The sequence below is a fragment of the Sphaeramia orbicularis genome, chromosome 15, assembly GCF_902148855.1.
Source record: "Sphaeramia orbicularis chromosome 15, fSphaOr1.1, whole genome shotgun sequence".
NCBI lineage: Eukaryota > Metazoa > Chordata > Actinopteri > Kurtiformes > Apogonidae > Sphaeramia > Sphaeramia orbicularis.
In genome coordinates this window covers 48072941-48084259 of record NC_043971.1, presented here as the reverse complement: position 1 = coordinate 48084259, position 11319 = coordinate 48072941, and the positions used below count along the sequence as shown (strand labels likewise).

The window sequence follows — 11319 nt, the reverse complement described above, 5'->3', positions numbered from 1 at the left end:
AGATAGCTTTGCAGCACCTGGAGGGTTCAAATTCAAACTTTTGAACTATTAGGATCCAAACACACAAATAAATGAACCAAAGACTAATAAAAACGGGTTTAGCAAAATATGACCCCTTTAAATAAGGTTCTGCAGAGTGTTTATGTAGAGGAGTCTTTGATCCCCCAGTGGCCCCCGTCCTCATCCATCTGCAGGACTGGACTAGACTGACTAGGACGAGTCAGGCTGTCCATTGCAGATAAGATGGAGGAGAAAAAGTGTTCCGTGTGGCCCTCCAACGCTCTGGACTGCCTCTCAATCAAGAGCAAGGTGTCTCTTAAAACTGCACAGAAAACACAAAAACAGAGTTAGAAAAAACTACAGGAACAACAATGTTGGGTTTTGAGCAATGTTGTATAGTAACAAAGTACTTCACTACTGTACTCAAACATGTTTTGGGAGTAATTTTTATTCTGTTTACTTTTACTTCACTACATTTCCTAACTCAATTGCATACTTCACTCTGATACATTTTTAATACACAGTATTATTACTCATTATACAAAATAAATTAAAGGAAATTTGATGTTTTCACTACTCAGATTACTGGTGACTGCAACATAGCCAGGAAGCTGATTTGTCATTGGGCCTAATGGACTCTATGCACAGCCCCACTACTTCCTGAACTTCAGGTGGCGCCTTTGTTTCCTGTCTTTCATTACTGGACTCACTGATTAATCCAGGTGTGTCTGCTACTTCTAGTTGTGACTACTGATTAATTAGGCACACCTGGATTAATCAGTGTGTCCAATAATGAAAGAGAGGAAATAAAGGAGCCACCTGAACTTCAGGAAGTAGTGGGGCTGTGCATAGAGCCCATTGCATAATGCGCAAGTGCAACCGACAGGCCACACTCAACATGCTGACAATCTGTTGATGTGAGCAGTAGTGTAATATTTAAAATTCTGACTGCCTTTGGTTGTTTTTAACATTTACTTGTGCTTTTACTTTCATTACATGTGTACATTTAATTGTAGATTACTTGATATACTCAAATATCAGTAATAAAGTAAATACTAGATACTTAAAGACTTTAACTTGGTAGCAATTCAGTTGGTGACTTGAACTTCTACCAAAGTAATTTTTTGGTAGGGTACCTGTACCCTCAAGTGTGACTTTAGACTACTTTATACAACACTGGTTTTGACAGTTTTAAAGATTGAGACTCACTTGGAGAGGTGGTGTTGAGGCAGCTGAGGAGAAGCTGCCCGGTGTGAACCACGCTGGAGGTAAGGGGATGGCAGCTGCTCACTTCTCTCTGAAAACTCTGACATCACATTATACGGTCAACACACCTTTTGGAAATAGTTTTATGCCATTTAAAACTATTGTAGGTTTTTTTCAGAATTGACTCACTATGTTTATAAACTGATAGGAAAAAAAAACATGGTGACAGAGGAAAGTTCAAGTAAAACCATTTAATATGTGATGAAAAGGTGTAAAGTAAAAAGATTTTGTCACCCCTGTGAAAAACAAGTCCAGTCCATGGAGACCCCAACTCTCACTAACATCAGAACCCAGCACACTTTGATTAAAGTTATGTTCCTACAAATACTCAACTGCATTGAGATCATAGACCAGTTTTGGTAGGTCCTAACCACTGCAGACCTGGAACACCCAAGAAAACCTACAGTTGTTGACATCCTCTGACCCAGCTGTCAACTGTAACACTTGTCCCTGGTCCAGTCAGTCCTTATGCTGCCCAGTTTGGTGCTTCTGGCACATTCACTTCAAGGACTAAAAGTTCATTTCTAATATATCCCACCACTGACAAATGACATTGTGATAAAACAATTAACATTATTACCACTTTACCTGTCAGTAGCCATAATGTTAGGGCTGAAAGGTACATGGGGCCCAGATCACCCTGTCCCCCAACAGTATCTCTGTGCTCTTGTAATCAGACCAAGGAAAAACCTGAATTAATAGTACATGTTAATAGGGCTTGTGTCCTGAATGCAGAAATATTGTATAGTAGAGTGAAACGGCCAAAATATTAGGGCTGAAACCACTAGCTGACTCGTTTGCAAACACTAAGTAATTTATTTGACGACAGGTTGTTAGTGATGTAATGCAATTTAATGAAAACGAGAAGCACTCGGAGAGCGCAGACCTCCGCCAAGGCTGATCAGTGGCCCCTCCTATGGGCCCCCCCCACGCCAAGGAGGTTCTGTTTTTGCCAGGGTTTGTTTGTCTGTCTGTCTGTTTGTCTGTCTGTTAGTGTGCAACATAACTCAAAAAGTTATGGACAGATTTTGCTGAAATTTTCAGGGTTTGTTGGAAATGCCCCCCCCCCCCCCCCCGTGGGCCCCCCCACCCCCGATCACCACCAAAATTTAATAATTTCTTCCTTATCCCATTTCCAACAAACCCTGAAAATTTCATCCAAATCTGTCCATAACTTTTTGAGTTATGTTGCACACTAACGGACAGACAAACAAACAAACAAACCCTGGCAAAAACATAACCTCCTTGGCGGAGGTAAATATTTATTTTATTGCTGATTTCAACTCTTGAGTATTCAGTTATTTAACAAACTTTGTTAGGCACTGGAATTGTTACGGATAAAATGCACTTTGTTTTGGGGAGAAAAGTGTTTTACTGCTGTTTGTGATATTTGTTGAATATTGAAGTGAATATTTGTTTAACAAACTTTGTTATGCATTCTAATTGTTGTACACCAAATTTTCTTGTTAAAGGAAAGGCAATGTATTTTATTGTTAATAATAATAATAATAATAATAATAATAATAATAACTAGAAAAGCACTCGGAGAGCGCAGACCTCCGCCAAGGCAGATCAGTTGCTCCCCCTCCCTGATCACCACCAAAATTTAATCATTTGTTCCTTGTGCCAGTATCAACATTTCCTGAAATGTTCATCCAAATCTGTCCATAACTTTTTGAGTTATCTTGCACACAGACAGACAAACAGACAAACAAACCAACGCCAGCAAAAACATAACCTCCTTGGCGGAGGTAATAATGGATTCAATTTCTATAGCGCTTTTCAAGGTACCCAAAGTGCTTTACATTATTGATCCATTATTCACTCGCTCTCACATTCACACTCTGGTGGTAAACTACCTTTGTAGCCACAGCTGCCCTGGGGCAGACTGACAGAAGCATGGTTGCCAATTTGCGCCAAATGGCCCCTCCAACCACCACTGAACATTACAATAAATATAAATGTGAGCCATTGTTTTTTTTTTCTGCAGTTCATAATCAGAATAGCTGACAAGTCATTACAGTAGTCGATGACTTGCCAACTATTGAAATAGTCACCAGTTGCAACCCTACAAAACTATCAAATCATTTTTTCCAATCTTATGGATAATTTCAATTTTAATAAATGGTTTTCTGGCTTCTCAGCTGAGTACAAAACTTGATTCATATATACTGTTTCTTTGGTAAAATGTGCCATATACAACTGGAGAAACACATTCACACATAATATATTACAAGAAACAAAACTAATGCATTTTGAATTTTTGTTAAGTAAGAAAGGAAAGAATTGCACAAAAAAGTGAGCATTTCTTTTCATAAAGCAAATCCTTGATTAATAAAATTAATTTAACATATTAAACGGCTCAAATCTGGTACTAATGCATGGAGGAGGTTCATAGAGCCAGAGGAGGGAGGTGCACAGCGACTCCAGTTCATTCCTCACCTGATACTGAGCCAGTGATGACTTCACACTATCTATGTCCACAGTGGGAGGGGCCAGCATGTCCATCTTCTTTGACACTATGTGGAGCCAATGGATGAGCTGCTCCAGATGTGAACAAAAGATCTGAAACATGTACAATGTACATACAATATCTTATGTTAGAGCCGTGTTTTTCAACCTTGGGGTCAGGACCCCATGTGGGGTTGCCTGGAATTCAAATGGGGTTGCCTGAAATTTCTAGTAATTGATAAAAAAAAAAATTACTAATAAAAAATATATGGTGAGTTGAGAGACAATCACAATACATAAAAGATATGACAAACTCTGAAGCTGAAACTGCAGCACTGTGGTACTGTTTGTCTTTCAAATGTTCATTGTGGTCAGTTTAAGATGCTGCAGCTTTTTCATAATTCATAGTTTGAGTTATTGTTTGTTCAGTATTAATTGTCAGCCTTGTAAATCCAAGCTGGACTGACTGTACATATCCTGACCAAGGAAAATAAAATTCTCACTTTGTGCAGTAATCTACACCTGGCTTTTCTGCCTCCGTCCATAATAATATACATTAAATAGCCTAAATGTCATCTAAAATTAATGTTTATTTGCAACATAGTATAGCAAACTATTACATGATCCAAAACAAATTAATTTTAGCAAAAAAATGTCTCTATTTTTAATGTTTGGGGTCGCCAGAAATTTGAGATGTAAAAATGGGGTCACAAGCCAAAAAAGGTTGGGAACCACTGCGTTAGTGACTGAAATACAACAGCCCCACCTGGATGTGTTGCATTAGTGAATCGCTGTGGTCCCGGTCCTCCTGGTCATCCTGATCCTCCGGGTCCCCTGAGCACCTCTGGGGGCCACACAGCTGCTCCATCAGAGCCTCCACCTCCTGAAGACTGGCCTCACTCAGTCCTTCTCTGAGAGGCTTTGTACAGGTTTCAGCTGTAGACGGTTATGAGATGAACCTTCTGAACCACACCTGAGCAGGTGACACTCACACCAAAGCACATTAAATGTTTAGGAAATCCTTTAGTATTTTTGTAATTTCAATAAAGAAAATCTACCTTCACTAATGAGCTGAAGAGCCGGAGCAGGTTCCTCTTTACCTTCATCTGTGTCCTGATGACAGAGGTACAAAATAACTAAGTACAAATACTTTTTCCCTTCAGTGGATGTTTCAGGTATGTGTGATTTGCCTGAAGATTTATTTTTCTGTCTTTCCTTTTTCCCCCCTAAATTTTAACTCAAATATCTGTACTTTTTTCCATCACTGTACTCCCTCAACAAAGATGATCCCTTGATGTAGTCGAATATGATGAGTCAAAAGCTACATAAAAGATGGAACAAAATGAAAGAAAAGAAGTAAATATAATCAAATGAGAAGTACAAAAAAATGTAACGAGAAAAACCTATGGCAAGATGGTACATAACTAGGGTTTCTCTGTACTGTGTTATAGTTTTAAACTCCTCTGTCTCATTTTGACAGGTCTGTGGGTGTTGTCTTGCTTTCTCCAGCATTACTGATTAGAGTTGTCAACTGCAATGCTAAATGGTTGTGTAACTCTGTAATTTCAATTATCCTCAGTTGGATGTTTCTGAATGTACTTTTTGGGAGAATTTAACCATGTTTAACTTTAAAACCTTGTGTTTTTTGCCAAAGGGCTGGGTGTGTGAAAATGACTGAAAAGATAGTACAAGAGAAAACAGTAAAATCAAGTGAAAAAGCAAGCAATGCTTACTAACACCCCCGCCCGGTTGCACAACCCTTTGCCCCTCCTGCTCACTGATACCCCGCCTACCTAGGGATCAATTTTGAGTCTTAACATTCCATCTTTTTTAAAAACTTTTCCAAAATTTGAAAAAAAAAAAAAAAAAAAAAAAGCCAACAGGGAAATTCATCAAGTGTGCGCTGCACCTCTCCTAGTGCTAAAGAACATATTTGTGAAATTTGAAAAGAATCAGGTGGATAGCCTTCGAGAAAACGGTTGAACAAAACATCTCGGACGGTATGGAGATGATACTCCCGCCCTTTTTATATCCCCACCCTCTGGGGCTGGCACAGGTATAAAAAAACGGAAAAAAGAAAAACACCTAGTTAAAGATAATTAAATATTTATTTGTACACTGGACTCAAATTATTTTCAGTCTTTGCACACAGCCACTTGAAATGTCCTCTAAAAACCTACTTTTAAATGTTTGGTGCATTTCATAGCCTGGACTTGAGCCCATGTACTGCAGCAAACAATGTTAAAGAGTAGTTATACAGTTAGATCCATAAGTAAATGAACAGTGACATACATTTTGTAATGTTGTCTCTGCATACCTCTACTTTACTCCACACTTCAATTACGTATTGATTGTTTCATTTGTGATGGTGTACAGAAAGAGCATTTGAAAATCTGTGTCACTGTCCAAATATTAATGGATTTTGCTGTAAACGTATGTTCCAGTGTATCTGCTGGAATATACAAAGTGTATACTTTTGCCACCTCTGTCTGATGATCACTGTCTTCAGCCTCCTGTTTGTCTGCAGGGCTGATGGGAGATTGGACGGAGACAGTTCCTGGTTCTAGAGACTCCCAGCTGGTACCGACTCGCCAGTTCAGCTGAGCAGTCATCTCTTTCACCTGCACAGACAGAAGTTTATCCCAAAGCATTTGTAGCATGCATCTGTAAATTATTTTATATGATCTTTTATTGTGAATGGTTTGGCTCTTATTGTGCAGATTGTAAATCCTTCAGACCTTGTGATTTCAGGCTATATGAATAAAATTTCACTCTGATGGACAGATCGTATGTTGGAATCATTTATTTAACAAGTAGAATTAAACATGCAAGAGGCAAGATTGGGGAAAAGCAAAAAAGTTTGAGTCACTGAGCCTGATTATATGCCCAGTAATCAGATAATTGTAATAATCAGATCTGATGTGTTTACATGCACTGAGGAACTGCAATAATTGAAAACGCTGGTGTAGATGTTCCAGTCCATTATTGGATTGCTTTCGGCGTATGTAGGTACATAGTGATGGTAGACTCACACTTCCTGTTATTGTCTTCCGCTCACATTTGACTGCTTAACTTCTGTTTTCTACGATTTTAATTGTGTTTACACATTGCAGATGTAAAAGAATGAAATAAATCAGATTAACCTGTATACATGCAAGAAGATATCAGAGTATTGGGGAGAAATCCAGGTGTGTTAATCTGATTTCTCATAATCAGATTACCGCTGTTATCTAATAAATCATATCAAATTATACTGTTTACATGATCAATAATAATCTGATAACTGCAGAAATCAGATAATGATTGGAGTATTAGCATGCATGTAAATGGGCTCAGTGACTGATAGACTGATAGTCAGTGAGAGTTTCAAGTACCTGTCTGGACAAGAGCTGCATCTCCTTCAGCTGCTCCGGGAGGGCTCTGAACTCTTCATCCACCTCCGCACCCACACACCTTGTCCGGGGCAGAAAAGCACTGCTGCAAACTAAAGCAGAGGAGGAGGATGAAGATGGTGCATGGTGTTCGTGATGATGACCACCCACCATTAAATAAGCAGAATTACCCTTGTTACCTCCATCCTTACCAGAGTCACAACTGTCCAGCGATATCCCTGGCTCTGTTAGGGACAGTGGAGTACCAGAGGATCGGCCCCCCATGATGTATGCCGACTTTTGGTCTATACAAAAACCACTCCTTTCTCTTGTCTGCCCTGTACCACTAAGGGGAAAGTTCAGCTCTGACAAGCTGGTGGAGCTACAAAGCTGATCCAGTTCGATCCCTGAGTCCTGCAGGTTTCGGTCTGATTGGAGGGAAATGTTTCCTGGTGGCTTGGTGCTGGTCCCTGGTCTTAAAGGGTAGGTGTAGTCCAGCAGGGCCTGGTATTCCCTGTTTGGGTCCCAGCTTCTAGAGTGGTGCTGTGATGATGGAGGTAAATCTTTAGGGATGGCACAGGTCCAGTAATTTGCCTGGTAGGGTGACAAAGTATTTCCTTTCGAATTGGTTCCTCCTCCACCTCTGACCTTGTTCCCACCCAGCCTGAGGTCAGCCTGGCCTGGTCTGCAGTAACCTGAGCGGGGGCTGTATGTTGGATGTAGGACGGTGGATGTCAGCTGAGGCCTGAGAGGAGGGTTTAGTCTCTGAACTTCCAGAATCGAGCAAGAGAGGCTCTGCTGATGGGATCTGGTGCCAAGAAGAGGTGATCCGAAGCTGGAGTTACGCCACAGTGAGACTGGGTCCTCTTTAAATGGAGGAGGAGGTGAGATACCACTGAGGGGATGGGAGATGCCCTCTGAGGTCAGCACCTCTCTGAGGCTTGTCATGTTGACTGGCTGCTGGGCCTCAGCTCTGATAACACTTGGCTGGGTGTCCTACATTTAAAATACCACAAAATTAAGTGTAAAACTGTGACCAAACAGATGAGACACCAGGATTAACTAAGCCAGGTCTTAGGTCTGGTGCAGGTTAAATCATTGTGGTTACTTATACACCATTTTAAAATTCAGGCAGGTTAACGGGAAAATCATGCTTTATCATGTTTTGTGGAACAGCCAAGTGAACCTGCTTTAGTACCTTTACTTTAGCAATTTCCTTTTTGCAGCAGCAGCAGCAGCATAAAAATGAACTTCACAGTTAAAATAAATCATACTAATGATAATATATAAAAGCTGTTTGTGCGGGCTGCAAAAACTAATGCTGGACAGATTTACTCCCCTAATAAGCTCAAAATTATGAAGATGATTGAAAAAAGGGAAATAGAAACAAATTATTAGAATTATATTATTGGAATTAATTCAATCCTGATGAGAATGAACCTCCTAAGACCCAGGAAATGTCCACAAAGTACAAGCTTATTTTGTTTTTTATTAAATAAGTGCCTTTATTAGAAACATCATGATGCAACAGTTTTTTCAGATGCAGTTTTTAAATTTTTTATGGAATGTCCTTTGTGGTGGACAGTTTTCTTTTCTTTTTTTTTTGTATAAAGTTGTGAAACTCTTGTCCACAAACGTGGACAAAAAAGCCACAGCTGGGTCTTAGGAGGTTAATTCATTCTGAAGAAAAACATACATTACCCACTTCTTATTGATTAGTTCCCCTCACCTGCTCAGGTCGCGTTGGTGGATGTGTCTTCTTTAAAATGGACGTGTGTTGTATGAGTGAGCACAGAGGCTTTCTTGGTACATAGTGTCGATCCGTCATATACCTGGATGTGGGAGCCACAGTAACACTTCTATGAGGTCCTCCCCCATCTCCTGCTTGGTCTGTCTCACCGTCTTTTATAGACGGACCTGACACTCTTCCTTTATGTTTAAGCTCTGAGTGATGCATCGTCCATCGCAGGTCACATCCTTTAGCTTCCATTGGACAGTGTCAGCTAAAGGAAGAGATGAGTTTAGTCAATTGTCCAGGGAATTAGATGCATTTCTGTACATTTGGGTACTGACCGAACTACGGCCTGTTTCACTAAAGCAGCATTCAGAAAACCACAATCAAGTCTAGTCCAAACTGTGTAAACCACATTTCACATGTTTCCTCTAGTCTCAGCCAGGGTAAGAGAGTTTCACAAAGTCAAGCCAAGTGTAAATAATTCTGATAAATGCATGTTTATGGCTTTCCACAACAGAGCAAGTACAGATTTACAGATGCTGACCGAAAGTGGGGGCAAGAGCTTATTTCACAGCCAGAAAGCAGCTAAAAATGGAGCTGGAGGTATAGGTTATTTTTGTAATCGATTTGTATTGACAATTATTTGAATAGGTGAAAAAAAAAAAAAGAGTAAAAATGGGAAAAAGACAGGTCTGAAAATGACAAACAACTTGTCCTTTATTACATTTACATCATTCATGATTTCATCAATTTTTAACAAAGATTTTAAAAATGTGGGTCAAAGGATATAATATTTTATAGTGAAACATTTCCATCAAAAATACTTCCTTGATTTGTCCATATATGATTTCTTGTATAACACTTAATGGCTAACTCAAATGAGAGCAGTAAACCAACTGGTTCATTATTTGATTAGATGAAAAAAATCATAAAAATGTGAAACAGACATGTCTGAAAATGACAAACAACTTGTCCTTTATTCCAGAACCAGCTGAAACAGCAACCACAAAAAGTATAAAAGTAAAAGTATTTGTAAACAAGTGGTGCCAGGCACAACAAACCCCGCCCCTCGCACGTATAGTAGCTTATTTTGGCATCGATCCAGCTGATGTCATCATATGTCCATGTGTGTGCAGATGTCAGCATATCAATTACCTCTATATATGTGGCAAGTTTGAAGTAAATTGAAACAAAATTGATGTTTTTATAGACATTTTTAATGTTGCCCATTGCCCATAAATGAGAGAAAAAAATATTTTAAAAAATTCATAAAAAATGTGAACTTTGACCTACTTTTCCCAAAATGTAATCAGATCTATTCTGGGTCGCAAGCAATCTATAAAGCCAGTTTGGTATGAATTCAACCAATGGTTTTGCTGCTAGAGTGTTAACAAACAAAGCACCAAACTGAACCAAAAACAATACCCCTTGCCTCCCCTTCGGGGGGCGGGGTAATGATATCCTCAAACAGTATGTGCACTGTAGTCTTCATCACATTTGGATCCAACTTATACAAATTTGTTGTTTATGTTGTAAATATCATTAAATATTAACGACTGTACTTCTTCTTACTTCCAATGTGTGTCAGACGAAGAGGACGTGAGATTGTTTAGGTAACCACAGCAACAAGCAGTGACACCGAACACAGGTGAGCCACACAAACCCCGGATGCAGCCTCCAGCGCCGGCCATGGAGGCTCCATTAAACCCCGGTGTTCTCTTACATCCTGTTCTGTAGTTCACGTGCCAACCCACTCCACTCATTAGTTCATTCTACAAGTTAATATAGCAAGTGTTTAGACGCTTTAAAACAATACATTGAAAACTAACATCACTACAAGGCTTGAGGTTAGAACAACAGCGACACTGTCCAACACCGTAAAACAGATGTTCATCACACATTTAACTCGTTAATACAACTATGAGTTGCTATTACTGTGCTACTCATGTATTGGAATATAGTATGTATAGTGGCCACAATATTTAACCCCGTTCATGTTATTTGTCAATAGGCCTGTTAACACAGCAAGGTTTCCAACGTCGCTCCCTAAGTATCAGAGACTTTTCCACCACCCACCACAAAAATGTATTCCTTACGTCCGATCAACCAATGATCAAATCGTGTTTAACACGACCAGGGTTGAGTTACAGCACACAAATAACAGGAACTTACCACTTACAGCTCCGTAGATCAGTTTAAAGTGTCCATTTGTTACAGGCTTCTTGTCTTTATTACAGGACCGCCTTCCTCTGTCTGTGCTGCCTTCACGGTCTCCTCTGCAACGACGGGTTTCTCCGGTTTGAGGGCTAAGGTGTCGTTTATGGCGAAGACTCGGCCAGATGTGTTTGGCACGATAGAAATAAATTTAAAAAAAAACTAAAAAAACGAAGGACGCAGACACGCAGGTATTTATCTGAAATAACTACTACAGCAAATGTCTTTTTGTCTTTCTTTTGAAGAGACATGACAGTATTTTTTGCGTGAAAGTTTGTAGAG

At 39.6% G+C, this 11319-nt stretch overlaps 1 protein-coding gene across 4 annotated transcripts; it reads right to left on the bottom strand.

Annotated features, from left to right (window-relative positions):
- On the bottom strand, positions 1–11167 carry cep68 (centrosomal protein 68). Of its 4 annotated transcripts, XM_030156485.1 has the most exons (11): positions 10996–11167; positions 10396–10595; positions 8818–9091; positions 7289–8084; positions 7092–7201; positions 6201–6338; positions 4776–4830; positions 4484–4653; positions 3709–3831; positions 1210–1306; positions 1–322 (listed from the first exon to the last, which is right to left on the bottom strand). In XM_030156485.1, exons 3-11 carry the CDS (start codon positions 9076–9078, stop codon positions 141–143), a joined length of 1932 nt encoding a protein of 643 aa, XP_030012345.1. In that variant the 5' UTR covers positions 9079–9091; positions 10396–10595; positions 10996–11167; the 3' UTR covers positions 1–140. The 4 variants fall into 4 exon arrangements, with proteins under 4 accessions (XP_030012345.1, XP_030012343.1, XP_030012344.1 ...); XM_030156483.1 differs by lacking the exon at positions 10396–10595; XM_030156484.1 differs by lacking the exon at positions 10396–10595 and having other exon boundaries at positions 11003–11167.
- Positions 11168–11319: the final 152 nt, after the last annotated feature.

Excerpts from the sequence above, each read along its gene's own strand:
- cep68 (XM_030156485.1), bottom strand. The coding sequence starts at position 9,078 with ATGGAAGCTAAAGGATGTGACCTGCGATGGACGATGCATCACTCAGAG. Across the intron at positions 8,085-8,817 it reads CACCAACGCGACCTGAGCAG|GACACCCAGCCAAGTGTTAT; the intron begins GTGAGGGGAACT and ends TTTTAAATGTAG. Across the intron at positions 6,339-7,091 it reads TGCAGCTCTTGTCCAGACAG|GTGAAAGAGATGACTGCTCA; the intron begins GTACTTGAAACT and ends CTGTCTGTGCAG.